The 16,902-nt window shown below is 57.6% G+C and overlaps 1 protein-coding gene across 1 annotated transcript in view; it reads left to right on the top strand.

Moving 5' to 3' along the window:
* The window catches only part of TTBK1 (tau tubulin kinase 1), a 37,061-nt gene extending 20,480 nt beyond the window's left edge, over nt 1-16,581 (top strand). Inside the window, 3 exon segments of the mRNA XM_077764920.1 lie at nt 11,454-12,732; nt 12,735-12,849; nt 13,518-16,581. Coding sequence (XP_077621046.1) covers nt 11,454-12,732; nt 12,735-12,849; nt 13,518-13,872 — 1,749 coding nt within the window. The 3' untranslated portion in view covers nt 13,873-16,581.
* The last annotated feature ends 321 nt before the right edge of the window (nt 16,582-16,902 follow it).

Below are 16,902 nucleotides of genomic sequence, written 5' to 3'. Positions count from 1 at the left end.
TGCCTGGCCCAGCTCCCTAGGAGCTGAGGATGGAGGGATGGGGGCCTGGCGTCTGGCCTTCAGAGGGAGCTGGAGACTCCGGTGAGGGGACTCGGTCTAGAAGCAGTGGCAGAGAGGGTGGTTGTTAAGGATGAGGTGGCACCTGTGAGCTCAGGACAACCCAGACAGCAGCAGCCCCAGTGTCCCTCTTAGAGGGTGGCTCCTGCTTGTAAGTGCTCAGCCAAGCTGGTTGGCCCTCAGGGGCCATGGTGAAGACAGAGCACAGGGTAGGCAGATCAGACGGGGTTCTGGAGATGAGTGCCAGATTGCTGTGGCCTTTCTGCTCATTTCTCAGCCCCCAACCTGCCACTGCAGGGACTCCCAAGGTCCCCTTTCCTCATTCCTGGCCCTGTCATCCAGCACCTCTGTTTCCCTGGGTAATGGAGTAGTGGTGGGGAGGGTGCCAGGAAAGGTAGTGCCTATTTAGAAAGGGAAGGAAGGGTTGAGGCTTGAAGGTTTGCAAAATATTTATTGCAGTGAGACTGTGTCTGTGAATAAGCTTGTGGGCATGCATGTACACTTGTGAGTGTGAGTGTGCTTATATATGAGCATTTGGGCATGTGGCAGGGCTGCCATGGACAGATGCTCAGGCTGTGCACTGCGCAATTCCAGGGGGTACCATTTACACAGACCCTAATGTGAGTGACACCCACTGAATTTGCAGTGTTGCAGCCCACATATGTGTGTGGGTGTGTGTGAGTGTGCATGTGTGTGTGTCAGGGAGTCGGAAAAATATTTGTGGAGTCCTTGATAGGTTCCTATGTACCTACTCTCATTCTGGCTCCTCTCTCTATCCCCCTTTCCCCTTGACTCTTCCTCCTTCCCATGTCAACTCCCTTCAACTCCCCAGCTATCTCTGGTTGGAGTAGAGGCCTCAGCATCCTTGCCCTAATTTGGGGGTGTCATAAGTGGGTAGTCAGTGCGGTTTGGCTGAAATGTCCTCATGGCTGGCACTGTGTATAGCTCGTTCACATGAGCTACGCCCACCCTCACTACATTCTTTTCTTTAAAATCTGTTCTTATCTGAGGATGTCTGGGCCAAGAGCCCCTTTCTAATCTAGGAATGAAAGCCAGACTCCTGCCCCAGTACTTGTGCCCCACCCCCACCTCATCCCAGCCGCTCACTTCTGAACCTTCCCAAGTTCAAGCCTCTGTTGCCCTCCAGTCTGTTTTGGGTGACTCTGCACCCTGCTGTGGCAGAGGGGAGAAGAGTGGTCAGGTCAGGATTGACCCATAGACTCACTGAAGAGAAAGGACAGAAAACACAAAGCACAAAGGTTAGGGGGTGGGATGGACAGTAGCCTCCCTCCTGCCTTCCACATTCGGGCACTGCCCCCCTCCCTTCCCCCTACCCTCTGGCCCTCTTCCCATCTTCCCCAGCTAGTGGCAGAGGGTGAAGTAAAGGGAAGTCTGTCCACCAGCAGCTCTAAAAGTCAGCAGCAGTAGGGGCAGGGCCCCTGCTCTCCGGGGTTAGATGAGATCAAGCACTCTGTTAGCCGGCATTCCTTTCCAGAGGGTTCTACTACCTGACCCTGAGCACAGCTCCCACTCGGTGACCAGAACCCTGAGGTACTCTAAGATCCCAAAGTGCCTTGTGACTTATCGAAGATGATGGCACTAGCTTCAGCCTCTGTTTTAGCACTGAATACATATTTCTGTTTCCAAAGCTTTTGGAGTTGGGGAATCCTGATAAGCATCCCAAAGGCGGCTGAATTTTCACACAGACACCCCTCCCCTCCCAAACCGATACCTGTGGGAGAGGATGTGTCCTTTAAAGTAAGATCATGATTCAAACGTTCTGTCCTTTTGGGGACATCCTTTTGCATACCCTCTCTGGTGGTGGGGAGAGTATCTTGTAAGCCATAACGCTCTGAGCTAACAGGAGCTGATCTGGATAACATTATTATCTTTTGAGGGTGGCTCTGATTTCTGAAAAGAGCTAAGGCCATTTGGAACTACGTGTATCAGGTCAAGTTTACGTGCAGATTGGCAGAGCCATGCATGGTTTGCATGCATCAGTATAGTCGCTTGTTGTAGGGCCCAGGCTGGGTAGGGAAGTTCTAAGTCTGCGGTGTTGTTAGGCTCTTTTTCTGCAGGGGTTTCCCAAAGAGGAGGTCACACACACACAGCCTCCCCAGGCGCAGCTTTGAAAAGAGGTCAGAATGTTTCAAGCAAGGGTATCCTGCTGGGGGAAAGCGCCTCCCCAGGGGCAGCTTCGTAAAGAGGCAGCATTCTTTGCTGTACTTCGTACTTTATAGTCACACCCTGCATATAGTGATGACTTCCAATGATTATTTTTTAAATTTTATTTAATGGCCACTGGCACACAGTACTTTATTTTGCTCCAGGCAGTGATCTAAGCACTTTACAAAATTAACTCATTGAATCCTCATAATAGCCTAGGAGGGTAGCTCCAGTATTACCTGCATTTAAGAGATGAATCAGAATATTTAAGTTACCAAAACATTAAAACACCCACCAATGCCGAATAACTGAGGTCTTGTTTGATAGACATCTTAGAGCGTTTTAGTCTGTGTAGTGCTCTATTTATGGTCCTTTCTGCTTGGCTCCTCCTTGCTCTACCTAAGAGGCAGGGACTTGTCTAGGAGCCAGACTCTTCTCCCTTCTCCATTCCCACTTGGGTGTGGGATGGTGTCCAGGTGGGAGTCACTCCAGAGTGTATCAGGATTGGAGTGGCCAACCCTGTCTCTCCAGAGACCCCACCCTCTCTATCTCACAACCCCCTGCCATCCCAGAGCAGCTCTGGAGATTCAAATGGTAGAGTAAGAGCTACAGTGAGAAGGCAGGTGCTCAGAACCATGACCTTGAGGTATTTGGGATGGGGGTAGGGTCCTGGGCTTCAGGCTCACAGAGAGGGCAGGTACTGGCATTGGTGAGCACTGGCCATGGGGATTTGAGTCGAGTGTCACCAACTCATACCTCAACAGGGGCCAAGCAGTGTCAGAGAGTGGGTAGGTTTGGAGACTCTGATAAATGGGAGCGCCACCCCCCCATCCTCAGCTCAGCCAATTGTTGCCACTCTCTTCCAACTTTTGGCGAAATCTCCCAATTTTTGATTATTGGCATCTGATTTTAAAAAACAACTTTTTAAAGAAAAATCACTGTGAGCCAAACAAAACTGGTTTAAGGGCAGAGACTCTGAACTCAATTTGCATCCTCTGTGAGCCTGAGGACTCCCTACCCCTCCGCTTCTATCCAAGGCTGGAGCACTTCAAGCGGGATGGTGTTCTTCCCGGGAACTCAAAAATCAGGTGGGCTTCTTAGAGGAGGCATCTCGCGGACAGTGGGGATGTGTGCTGTGTGCTGTGTGTGCGTGTCGGTGACCTCACGGTGTGTGTGCCTGAATGTGTGTGTGTGGTCCTGCGGACTTGTTTGTGGTTAAGTGAGATCCTCCTGATAGGAGCAGTATTTTCTCTGGTGGCACAGGACCCCAGGTCAGTGAAAAATACTCTAGTAAATTCTCAGTAATGAATAGACACCCCCACACACTCAAGGCAGCTTGGGTCACAGCAATAACCACCCATCACTCATCCCAACCACTAGCATCCTGAATCCATCAATCTCCCTCTGCATTTCCAGTTTTGGGGAAAATGGGCACACCTGTGCCCAGCACGTGGGGGAACGATGGGACCTTTGAGCCATACCTGTACATTAACCCTTGCTTCCCCAGCCAAGGGGATTGGGTAGACCCCTCCAATCCCAGGAAAAGGTAGGGGTCCTCTCTGTAGAGGGTCCCCGGACCCTCCTTGTCTCTCCTCTGCCCTGCCTCGGTCCCTTTTTCTGAGGAGGGGTGGTGCTGTCTGCCCAGGCAGTGGTGGCGGGGAGCCTGGGCCGCTGGATGGCAGAGCTGTGGCAAATGTGTCTATATTGGGTGGCCAGGGGAGACCATGCTTAGGGAGTGTGGGGGGGGGGACCCTGGCTGTGGGAAAATGCAGTATCCTCTGCTGTCTTTGGGTTGATTTGATACCTGAGAATAGAAGCATACACCCCCTAAAGAGGGCCTGAACACCACCCTACCCTACCCCAGACTCCACCAAGATTCCGACCCAAAGGGCAGGAATCTGCCCACTGCCATAGGCAGTCCTTGGTAACAAGGAGTGTGGCAAATCACTCTCTGTCTCTCTTTTTTTTAATGTTTATTTTTGAGAGAGAGAAGAGTGCGAGCAGGGACGGGGCAGAGAGAGAGAGGGGGACAGAAGATCCCAACATGGGACTCTCATTCCACCAACCTCGAGATCGTGACCTGAGCCAAAGTCGGATGCTTAACCGACGGAGCCACCCAGGCGCCCTGCAAATCACTCTCCTTAAGTTGGAGGGCAAGTCCCCAAAGTTTGCATTATTCCCATTAGGTACAGAGGTTCCTCCTGGGACTTGTGGGTCAGCCTCTGAACATTTTAAAGCATCCTTCTCCCTAAGGGAGAGGTTCCTAGCCTGAGGACCACATCCCTCAAATATCCCCAATGGTTCCCCATACCACCCAGTGGGCTTCCTAGCTCANTATGGGAACCTTCCTAGACCTCTCCTTTCACTTGGCGCCGCCGTCTGTCCCATTACACACCCTCCCTTCCACCTGCAACAGGCTTTGTGGGTGCGGAGGGGTGGTCACCTTGCCACAACTAACTGGCCCGCACACACACACGCACACTCCATTGCTGCGNCTAGAGCCCTTAGCCCCCCCGCCGAGCTGCCTGCTGCTAATGTACCCTGTCTCCGGGGTTAGCCCTCCCCGCCGCCCCTCCCTCGCACCAAGGTTGTGTTTGCTTTCCCCTCCGCCTGCTCGCGGCCACTGGGTCCCCGACCCTGGGGCGGGGGCTCGCCCCTCAGTGCTTCCAGGGCTGGGGTGCAGACCCAGGGCTGGGAGGGGGAGCTGGCCAGTCCTCTCNTCCCACCCCAGCTTCCTGTTCCCTCACCGCCCACAGCCACCGCCCCCCCCCCTTAATTGGCCTTGCAATTGGATGCCAAAGAGCCCAGAGTTGAGGGGGAGACAAGCTTTGAGCCTAGGTCTCTCAGAGCCACCCAACACCCCCTTTTTACCCACGCTTCCACGTCCGTGTCTCCTGCCCCACCCCACTCCACCACCGAGGGCCCTGGGGGTCCCCAAACATGGCCCCACTTCCAACTTCTCCCTCCCCACCCCCGAAAATAAAACTCAGGGACCAACATCTGCTTCCTTTGCACTTGCTCTGTCGACCCCTCCCCCACCCACATTTGGAGGGGCTTCCGTGGGGGAGCAGGCGGGGTTCGGGGCCCTAGTATTTGCCAGTATTTAGCAAGGAGAGGGCTGGCCCCTGCCCCCTGAAAGGTGGGACTGGTGGGATGAGGGAAGTTCAGCCCTGGGCCCAGCTGAGCCCCTTCCTTCCAGGGACCCAAGGATCCCCTCCCAGCATTGGGAGCTGCTTCCTAATCGTGGTGGGGAGGGGAGCGAGGGATGGGAAGGGGGTTGGGGAGAGGACCCTTCCGGAGGTCCAGAATTCCAGCCAGTTTATTCCTAAGCCTCCCCCCTCCCATCACATCCCCCCCTTTTGTACTGCAATAATACTGTATTATAAGCTTGCACTGTTCCCCAACCCTAGCCGCGTAAGCATGCACGAGAAACTCAAGAACACGCACACGCGCGCGCGCGCACACACACACACATACACACACACACACACACACACAGGAAGATGGGACGCTTTTTTTTTTCTTCCTCCTTCTCTCCGGGGTGCGTCCTCAGTGTACATAGCGGCGTCGGGGGGGCCCCGGGCCCGGGTGGAAAAGCATGCACTGAGCCCCCGCCCCTAGACTGCGAGTACTGTACAAATCCAACACTTGAAACCGACACGCACACGCGCGGCGCCGCCACGGGGGTGGGACACGGACACGCACCCACGCGCACACGGCCGCGCAAGGGCGGGGGTGGGGGGCGCCCCGCCGTCACGCGTCGCTGTGCGAGGGATCTTGTGCCTTTTTAAGTCCCTGTATGTTAATGCAGACAATTCGGAGAGCTTGTGTACTACCAAAACCTGATTAAAGACGCCTTCCAGGAACTTGCGCCTCGCCTGCTTTCTTTGATCCTTCTCCTTCCTAACCCACCCCTCCATGCAGAGCCCAACTCTGGGGGTGCCTGGCTGAGCAGAGGGCAGGAGCTAGCCTTGCTGATTCTGTGATGGGGTGGGGGCAAATTCCAGATCAACTGGATCCAGCCCTACCCCTACCTCAGCTGCCCCTAAGACAAGGGCCAATGGTGAGGGGGAGGGGGACCCCAGGAGGTTTGGGGCCTAGTTGGACTCCAGCAACCCTCACCCTGTCTTCTTTCATCTGGAGGAGTGGTTTGGGGATGGACCCTGGTCTCTGGGGCCTGACTCCAAATTGCCAACTTGCAGGCAGAGGGATGGGAAATAGGTGGGTGGGCACGTAGATCTGTTCTCTGTGGATCAGACTATTGAGGCCAAGTGTGTGGGGGTGGAGGGGAGGAGGCCAGGAAGCCAGAAGGGGTTGTGAAGGGGCCATAGGGGTCTTCTCCTGCCTCTCTGCTCTGATGGGGGATCTGAAATGGGCCTGGCCTGGGGGAGGATGGTCTGTCCAGGGGCATCAGTGAGAGAGTGGATTGTGCAGAGCGTGGGGCAGGGGCAGGGGTGTGTGTGCGTATAGAATGTGGGTTGAGGGAAGACCAGGTCCATGTGAGGAGTGGGACTGGAAGGAGAGGATTGCTGCGGAGAGAGTGGGTGTAAGAGGGAGGAGGCTCTCCCTCCTTCTCTCTATCCTGCGCCCCACTCCTGCAGCTCCGCTGTCACAGTGCCACACTTCATCCCGGGGGGCTACAGCAAGTGCGGGGGCAGAAGGAGGGAAGCCACAGCTTCATTTCTTGACCCCTGGAGCATTTAGAATGTCCTCATGCTGTGAGCTCCTTGCCCTGGGGCAGGCAGGGATGGGTTGGGAACACTGAGATCAGGGAGTCAAGTGTGGGAGGATGTGCACAGACCGAGGGTAGGCAGCCACCTTCTCAGGTCCTCTCCCCTTTCCCCCCAGATGGCCATCAATGGGCAGTGTGCCCAGGTGGGTGGCACTCCTGGTATGGGGTGGCGGAGCGCAGGGAGAACACCTGGCTTGGCGGGTGTGGTTTGCAAGTGCAGATCCAGGCAGCTGAGAGATCTGGGAGAGGCAACGGGTGCTGCACTGCCGACTTCTCATCTCCAGTTTTCAGGTGGGGCAGTTATGGCGCGGGGTGGGGGGGCTCCCCCAGGAGGATGAGAGATGGCAGGTGTGCGTAGGGTGGCTGCTGAGGGAGGAGAAAGGGGGGGGCATTGCTGTGAGAGGCTCGTGGGGGAGGGGTGGGGTGTCATGGTCCATCCTACAGCTCTGGTCACTCAGCAGCCCCCATCCTTTGACCTTGGACTGTGGGCTGAAGTGTAGTGTGCGGTGTCTGGGCTTGGCCAGGGTCCAGGCAGGAGAGCTGCCCTCTGCACTCTGTCTGGAGAACATGGGTATGAGGAGTAACCAGTCCAGTCCCCGCGTCGGGTGTCACGGGTATTCGTGAAGTCAAGACCGAGGGGGAGACTCAGCGGCAGGGAAAGAGCAGAGGGGGATCCATCCCTCCACTTCCGCTGACTGTAGTAAACGTGGACTAGGGCTGGGCTCTGACGCTGGTGAGGCCACAGCCCTGGGGTCTGGGCTCAGCCAAGGCAAAGGGAGGGCTGGGGCTTTCATTTTCTCTGAAGGTCTCAGTTCCAGTGGCCTGCCCCCCCTTCTCCATGAATTCACCCTTACCGTAGCAGCCTTTTGCCAACCTCCATCAGAATCACCATGGAGCTTTAAAATAGATTTTTGGGCCTCACCTCTGACCTACAGAATCTGGGGAGTAGGACTCAGGGCTCTGTAGGTTTAAAAAGCACCCCCAGAGACTCCTGTGCCAGTCTTGAGAGCCACAATAAGTAAACTGGTATCATAAAGGGTCGCTGACCTAGGAAGCGAGTAGGAAGGCGTGAGTCCTCCCAGAAGCCGACTTCCCCTTGCCAACACCCAGCACACTTGCTGTCCTCTGAGCTGGAATGGGAGAGTGTCACTGCTGTCCTCCTCCCATGGAATCTGCAAGTCTACAGGGCCAAGCCCCCAGAGGCTGTCTAGTGAACTCTGGCTGAATGAATGAGCACAGGAGGCATGGGCAAGTGGATGAATATTCACTGGGCTCAGGCATGCAGTGGGGATGGGAGACGGTGAAGGGGGATCTCCCACTTTCTGAGGAGGGAGGAATTTGAGTCCAGGCCTGTCCTTCCAAACAAGGAGCCAGATGGGGAGGGGTGGAGGGACTCAGAAATGGAAAACCCAGCATTTCCAGGTCCCTGGGTGGGCTTGTCAGTGATCCTTAGGGCAAAGCTGTCCCCACTCTGAGGTTAAGGCTCTTCCTGTTAAAGGGCAGAGGGTCCCAGCTTTCCCTGCATGGGAGGGTGAGGTGATGGAAAGAGTCTGGGGTGCTGGGCCAAGTTAGTTGATGAGCTTTGTGCAGTGGGCTTGCCGGTGCCTCGCTCCGGGCCTCGGTTTCCTAATCTGACATCGTCACTGATGCCTAATTTCAGTTCTCATTCTTCCTCCCTCCCATGTGACAGAAGGGGAGGGCTTGGCAGTGGATGGAGAGAGGGTTCCAGCTGTGATCATCTAACATGGATACTGTGAACAGGGGTCTGTCCTACAGATGGGGGTTTTCTAAAGGCCAGAGGAAAAGGTAGTTGTGCCACAGATGCTCAAAAGTGTCAGAGATGGGACAGGGAAATAGGCAGACGTTCTGCTGGGTGGGTGAGTTCTGAGCCAGACAGTAGAGAGACGTGATCAGAGCTCTGTGTCTGTCTGTAGGTACCTAGCACTCAGTACCAGCACCTACACCACGGTGGCAACTCACCCAGGGCCCCACAGCACCTCCCACCTCTGCCCAGTCTTCTTTAGCCTTCTCTTGGTAACTGAACATGGCAAAGGGCCCCAAGCACAAGGCCAGCCACAGAACCAGGGCTTAATATTTGCTGAATGAGTGAATGACTGAATGAATGGATGAGAATGGTGTAGACAAAGAAAACAATTGCTGGGGACTTCCAGCCTGGATGTGAAGGAGAAAAAGCTCTAAGGCCATCCGGTGCCTGGCTCAGACAGGGTGGGCAGGCGACCTGCCTGGGGTCGGATGCGACCCCATCTTGCATGCCCCCCAACCCTCATTACATCCTAACCGATAGCCTGATCATGAGAAAGATTATGGCAGTTGAGGAGGGGAAAAGTCACAGCCTTGGGGATCCCACTAGCTTTTGGGCTATTTGCAGAGACCTCAGCTGGGAGAGGCCTTCCTTTCTCACCACCCTTTTGCCCCTACGTGTGACATCCAGGCATAGAGAGGGAGGCAGTGATCTCCAAACCAGAGAAGCAGGGCAGGGGGCATGAGGTGGGGGTGGGAGGGAGCTGATATTTATTGAGCCACTGCTATATGCCAGACCCACTGTTTATCTGACCTCATTTATGATCACAACCTCTGTGGACTCTCCATTATCCCAATTTTGTTTCCTAAAAGAGAGATTGCACTCTGTGAAAACAAGGACCATACCTATCTTGTACAATACTTGATGCGCAGATTCATAGCCTCTAACATGGTGGCGGGGGCAATAGACGTTCCAGGACTTTGTCTTTTTTTTTTTTTTTTTTGACATTTTTAAATGTTTTATTTATTTCTGAGAGAGAGAGAGAGACAGCATGAGCAGGGGAGGGTCAGAAAGAGAGGGAGAAACAGGGTTCAGGCTCTGAGCTGGCTGTCAGCACAGAGCCCTACACGGGGCTCGAACTCACAAACCATGAGATCATTGCCTGAGCCGAAGTTGGACTCTTAATCGACTGAGCCACCCAGGTGTCCAGAACTTTGTCTTGAAGAAAGGAAGGGAGGAAGGGAGGGAAGGAGGGAGGAAGGAGGGGAGGAAGGGAAGAAGGAAGGAAGGGAGGGAGGGAAAAGAAAAGAAAAACCCTCAAGGGTCTCAAAGAAGATTCTCTAATGGAAGGATGCGGGAAAACAAGTGGAAGGGAGGGTGATGATGCCTGCTTAGTGGGTGGACAGGAAGGTGTTTTTGGAAGGCTGTTTTAAGCTCAGTTCTGGAAGAAGAATAGGTATTTGTCATGTGCACAGAGAAAGTGACAGGGACCTCAGGCAGGGGGAACTGCCAGAGGGAAAGACAGCAGTGTGAGAACCGTGATACACTTAGGGAACTTCCGGTGGCATCAGCATGGCTGGAGTACAAGGCGGGGATCAGAGGGCGCTGATGGAAGTGAGGCCAGAACTGAAGGTAGGAGCCGGACCAAGGAGTGGGGGCCAGGGTTGTCATGTGCCAAGCCAAGAACTAGAACTGTCCCCTGAGGACTGTGGGGGGCTCCTGTAGGTTTCTGCAGGTTTGAAGCAGAGAGAAAGGAGGATCAGATTCAAGGTTCAAGAAGATGACTCTAGCACCTGTCAGAAATGATGGATGGACAGTGCGGGAGGGACAAAACGCCAGTGGCTGGAGAACCACCGGGCAGAATAGTGTGCTCTGCAGCCACTGAGGTCCTCAGAAGGTGGTCAGGTCTTTCTAGTCCGGAAGGGAGGAGGCTAAGGGGAGGTGTGGCAAGAGTCTAGAAAACCAAGAACACGCCATCACATTGCCAAGGACTCTGGCCAAAGCTTCAAAAGGGAAAAGTTCATGAACTGGAAAGAAACTGCCCTTCATAAGCTGACCGTGAATTCCTGAAAGAAGCGTGGACTCAAAACACACCTGTAGAGGGTCTGGAAGGTTCCTGACTGAGAGGAGGGAAGGGGGGCTGGGACTCCAGGGGCCCAGCCTGCATTTGGGGGTGTGGAGGACAGCCAAACTTTGCCCTTGTCCTACACAGGCTCTGATGGCCTTGGTGGCCGGCTCCCTGGCTGCAGAGAAACTGTACCCTGCGAGGGGACAGTGAGGGCTGACCCAGACACTTGCTGCCCCTCCCCGGACCTGGTTTTCTCATCTGCCAAAGGGAGGGTTGACCTACATGGTGGCTATGATGCCTTGCAGCTGTCATTGTCTTCTACTGACTGAACTAAAGCTGGCCCTGGGTTTTGGAGGCAGGGAGAAGAGTGAGGGAGGTGGGAGGCAGAGAAACTGCCAGGGTCAGGGCTGGGGGGCCTCAGGGGGCACTGAAGCATGCCCACAATGCTTCATCAGAGATTTACTGAGCCCTTACGAGGTGCCAGGGACCATTCTAGGCCTCGGGGGTTAGAGCAATGCCAAAAACAGACCCAGGCAGGGCCTACCCTCAGGGAGCACACAGTCTGGTGCACATGTCTGGGCACTCAGGCGGGTGCAGCCCGGGTCTCCTCGGCCCCGGCAGGGGCAGCGTGGGTGACCTCAGCCAGTCCCTGTATGTGCCCCTTGCAGGTGTTCTCCGCGGCGTCCCCGTTTGAGGTCAATGGTCTCCCACGAGCTGTGCCTCTGAGCCTGCCCTACCAGGACTTCAAGAAAGACCTCTCTGATTACCGAGAACGGGCTCGGTTGCTCAACAGGGTCCGGAGGGTGGGCTTCTCCCACATGCTGCTCACCGCCCCCCAGGTCCCACTGGCTCCTGTTCAGCCTCAAGCTAATGGGAAGGAGGAAGAGGAGGAGGAAGAGGAGGAAGAGGAGGAGGAGGAGGAAGAGGAGGAAGAAGAGGAGGAGGAAGAAGAGGAGGAGGAAGAAGAGGAGGAAGAGGAGGAGGAGGAAGAGGAGGAGGAGGAAGAGGAGGAGGAGGAGGCAGTGGTTCTAGGGGAGGTGCTGGGGCCTCGCAGTGGCTCCAGCAGTGATGGGAGCGAGAGGAGCACGGACCGGAGCCAAGAGGGCGCCCCTTCCACGCTGCTGGCTGACGACCAGAAGGAGTCCAGGGGCCGGGCCTCCATGGCCGACGGGGACCTGGAGCCTGAGGAGGGCTCCAAAACGCTGGTGCTCGTCTCCCCCGGCGACATGAAGAAGTCGCCCGTCACTGCCGACCTGGCCCCGGACCCTGACCTGGGCACTCTGGCTGCCCTCACTCCTCAGCAAGAGCGGCCCCAGCCCACCGGCAGCCAGCTGGACGTGTCGGAGCCAGGCACCCTGTCCTCTGTCCTCAAGTCTGAACCCAAGCCTCCTGGGCCCGGAACAGGGCCGGGGGCCGGGGCAGTGACCACAGGGGCGGGAGGAGTGGCCGTGACCTCCTCACCCTTCACCAAAGTTGAGAGGACCTTTGTGCACATTGCAGAGAAAACCCACCTCAACGTCATGTCTTCCGGAGGACAAGCCTCCCGGTCTGAGGAGCTGGGCGCCGGGGGCGAGCTGGGCCCGGAGGCGCCCCCTGACGGGAGGGCTGTGGAGGAGGCGGCCTCCGTGCCCCTGGAGAACGGCGTGGCCCAGTCGGGGCTGGAGAGCTGTGCTCTGTCTGGACGCCCGGGGGATGGCCCCTTGGAGGTGGTCACGGACTCCCTGCCNGGCCCCGAGAAAGTGGCCACCGCCTCCCCCAGCCGCCAGGCCAGGCCAGGCCCTCGCCCCAGGAGCCGGATCCCTGTCCTGCTGTCTGAGGAGGACACAGGTTCGGAGCCCTCGGGCTCCCTGTCGGCCAAAGAGCGGTGGGGCAAGAGGGCCCGACCACAGCAGGACCTGGCGCGGCTGGTGATGGAGAAGAGGCAGGGCCGCCTGCTGTTGCGGCTGGCCNTCCCCGCCCCATCAGCATCCGCATGCCCGCGCCTGCCGCCGCCGCCGCCGCCCCGCAGTCCCCCGGCACACCCCACAGCGCCGCCCCCGCGTCGGACACAGCCATCACCAGCAGGTGAGAAACCGCAGCCAGCTCCAGGGCGGGCCCAGGGTGACCACACAAGGCCTCCACCGCCAGGGGCCTCCCCAGAGCCAAGGTCAGGTTCCTAGTGAGGCTGCAGCTACACCCGCTCACCGCCTCCCCCCCATTAGGTGTCTCTTCGGACTCAGGTCCCAGCCCTGTCACTGGGCTCAAGGGAGTGGCGACAGTGAACATGTCTAGAGGGGTGCCAAGGGGCCAAGCTTGGGAGAGGTGAATAGGGGCCAGCGGGGCTCGCATCACAGCCTCGGGTATGTCAGGAGCCATTTGAAGCCAAAGAATAAAGACCGGAGTAGTTGGGTGAAAACATTATTCCTATCAATGTAAACACGGGTACGTCACAGAGGAGAATGTAAAATCCATGAGAATTTTAACGATGAGACAGTGGCGTCCAAGAAAGCCTGCAGCAAGCTCTCGGGGAGCAGCCTGGGAGCGTGTGGACCCTAGAGGTCCCGCCCTGGAGGATGGAGCACCGGGCCTCGGTTTATTCACCTGTGCCTGTTCCTCAGCCTCACCCAGCTCTGAAGACGCAGGACTCTAAGGCTCAGGGCCCAGAGTTTCTGAAAATGTCTCTCCTTTTTAAATTTCTTTGCCCTCTTCTCTTCTCTTGCCTTCCGCACCCCTCTGCCCCTCTCCTCCCGCAGGCTCCAGCTGCAGAAGCCCCCCGGGTCGGCCGTTCCTGCTGACCTCCGCCCCAAGCAGCCCCCCGGCCGCGGCCCGGGCCCAGGGAGAGCCCCAGCCCCCACCAGGCCCCCCGCCCCGCGAAGCCCAGGCCCCTCCACCTCCGCCGCGCCGCGCCATCCCAGCGCGTCCCCCCGGAGCCAGTCCCTGTCCCGCAAAGAGAGCTCCTCCCCTTCGCACCAGGTCCGGCCCGCAGGCCCCCCGCCCCGGGGCGCCCCGCAGGCCCGGGCCCAGCCTGATGGCACCCCGTCTCCGGGGGGCCCCAAGAAAGGACCCAGAGGNGCGCCAGCCCCTCGGGCCTCCTCCCTCTCCCCGTGACCCCTGCCCTCCCCCTGCTGCCCTTCGGGTGGGGCAGGCTCACCCTCCGCCCCGGGGAAGGCTCAGCCACTTTTTCACTGAGGACTCCACTAATGGGGACGCCCCCGCTCACCCGCCAGGCCTCTGCTGCTCTTCGTGCTCCCCCAGGGACCTCTGCTTACACCTCCCGCGGCGCCTTTCCCTCTTCCCGGCCTTCTTCCAGCCCAAGCCCACCCACCCCTACTTTGAGAAAGGCGGCCTCAAATTCCGGAAGTGGAAGTCCAAGCCTCTCCTCCGCCAGGGACCAATAATACCACAATCACCTGCAAGCCGTGGTGGTCCAAAAGGCCTCTTCTCAGCTGCTAGGCTGGGGCTGGGGAGCTGGGATCCAGGGGCCATTGGTCTACTCAGGTGAGAGGGGGGCAGATCTGACCCGCCCCAAAGTCAGCTCCATCCTGGACACCCTGTGGAAGATGGCGGGCAGGTGATTGGGGGGCGGGAGGGAGGCTGCTCTCCTGCACCCCTAGGGTGCAAAGCCCTCCTCCCCATAAATTCGGGTGGTTCCTCAAAGGGAGCCATAGAGTGTGTGTGGGCTGCCTTCCTGGGCACATGTTTCCCAATGGGAAGTTGGAGGGGGCTTTGAAAAAGGTTTCACCCCTCCCTTGGCCTCCTGATCCAGTGCTCAGGACCCCTCACCATCAGGAATTCCTTCTTGCCATCTAACCTCAATCCTGCCTGCTGCAGTTTCAGCCAACTTCCTTCTCTTCTGAGTTCAGTGGAGGTGGAGAATGGCTGGTTTTCATCTTCTCTGCACTGGCCCTTTAGAGATTCAGGGACTCAGTTCTGGCCGGGTCACCCTTTCTGTCCTCCTGGGGTGGGGGAGCGGCTTGGATCAGACCATCATCTCCGCCAGGGGGTAGAGAGAGCAGAAACAGGCAGACAGACAGCTGGCCCCTGGACGCAAGACAAAAAGGCCCTTCTAGCTTCCAGGTTGTATGCTTGTGTGATGAGTCCAGCCTAAGTCCCCTCCTCCCCCAGCTAACCCTTCAGCGTGTCCCCTCTTGTCTTAACCCCAACCCATGCAGCTGAGCTGTCCCTGCAGAGGGTGAGGGCTGTGCTGCTCCATGGACGGACATGGGGCTTCCTCCTGGGTCTGGCTCCTGCATAGCTCATCCCACCTCATCATGAGCCTCAACTGCCTACGTCTTGGCCAAGCAGCACCCTGGCTACAGAAGGGACAGCCACCTCTGTCTATCTGGGACAGGTCCCCTGTAGGCCTCCTCCATCCTCAGCCTCTGTCCCCTGGCCTGGCCCCTCTGTTCTTCTGTGGGTCACAGAGAGCAAGGCAAGGCAACCAGGGGAAGAGGAAGAAAGGCCCCAGCATGTCCCAGTGGTGAGGCAGCGTCCGGCCGCCATCGCTTAGAAGGATGCCCCTGAGGAAGCTGGCCCTGGGAGCAGCCTGGCGGTGCCAGCCAAAGCCCCTCGTGGAGAGTCAGCAGGCTTGGGCAGCTGTTTCCACACCAAGGTGGTGGCTTCTCTGCAAACCAGCCCAGGGGAGGACTCCAGGGTGGACGGCCTTCAAGGTCCATCCCATGCTGACGCAGAAGCTCTCAGAACACTCAGGAAACCTCTCCGGACAGAGCCCTCTTTGTCAACCCGAGACCCTCCCAAGGCCTCTACTGCCCTCTGGGTCTAGCAGAGGGGGTGGAAGAGGGGCCACTCCCTCCCACCTAGAGCTTCTCCGAATGACAATCAGCTCGTGCCAGGTGGGGACCAGGGCATTACCCCCTGGTGCCCCAGTCCTGGGCCTGCTCCTTGCCACCAACCGAACCGTGAATGTAGGGCCCCCAGCTTCACCCCTGCCCCAGGACCAACAGCACCCTGGTTTGGTGTTGGGAAGAAAAGGGGGCGGCCTGAGAGAGCCCCAGGCCCATCCCACCCCTAGCTTCACCCAGCACTGGAGCTGGGCAGAGACGCAAAACCCTGTCTGCTCTTGGGATTCCAGACCTCCCTAGGGCTTCCAACTGACCTCAGGCCTCTGTGTCATGGAATGTCACCAAGGTGGGGGAGGAAGGGAAGGAGCGAGGGTGGGAGGGGACGAGGGAATTCACTCTGCTCCTCTCCCCAGGAAGGATCCAGGGCAGAGGAAACCATGCCTCCCAGTGTCCCCACCCCCAGCTGCAGCCTCTTCCCCCTTGAGCACCCATCCCCTCCACCAAGCCCTCCTGGTCCTGAGCCCTTTCTCTCTAAAAGAGTGTCACACCACCCCTAGCACCACCCCACCCCTCTAGCACTTCCCCATCGTGACAAACCTGTGTCATTGGCTCAGACACAGGTCTGCTCACCCCAGAACATGCCTCCCCTCCCCAAGCCACACTGTGCACGAAGCGGGTGCAGGAGAAGGGCCATGTCCCATTCACATGGGCACCCCCCTTCTGGGCTCCTCACAGGGGCCTGGCTCAGTCTTCTCAGCTCCGGGGATCAGCCCTGGTGGGCATGGAGTGGGGGGCAGGGAGGTGCCCTCCCCCTCCCCCAGGGAAGCCACTGAAGAATGTTTACACGCCAAACAGAATGTAACACCCTCCCCCACCTCTTCCCAGTCACTGCATGGCCTCTGCCCACCCTGCACCTGTCCACCCCCACCCCAACACCCTGGAAGCCGCTGTCATGATTAGATCGGGTCTCGGAAGGGAAGTAGCCATCACACCATTAAAAAGCCTGTGGACCTTTCGTTCTGTTGGCCTGGACTCTTCTTCCTTTGGGGAAGAGGGAAAAGCCTAGGCCCTGGGGCTGAGAACCGGCAGGGGACAAGAATGCAAGTTGGTGAGCAAGTGGGAGTGGCCTGTCACGGAAGCAGAGCGTCTCTACAGAGATGGAAACAGACGCTCAGGCACCGACACAGGGTCACACTGGTGGAAGAAGGCTACTCCCTGTGTCCGATAGCAACACTTCTGCTCTCTCAGCTCCCTGGTTGTCTCTTCAAAGGCCGGAGGCTCCAAGTCTAGCTTTGTGCCGAGAGGAAGGGAGGAAGAATGTTCATTGCCCCGAAGT

This window comes from Crocuta crocuta, unplaced genomic scaffold, assembly GCF_008692635.1.
Source record: "Crocuta crocuta isolate KB4526 unplaced genomic scaffold, BGI_CrCroc_1.0 scaffold44, whole genome shotgun sequence".
Classification (NCBI taxonomy): Eukaryota; Metazoa; Chordata; class Mammalia; order Carnivora; family Hyaenidae; genus Crocuta; species Crocuta crocuta.
This window is presented reverse-complemented; position numbering and strand designations above follow the sequence as displayed.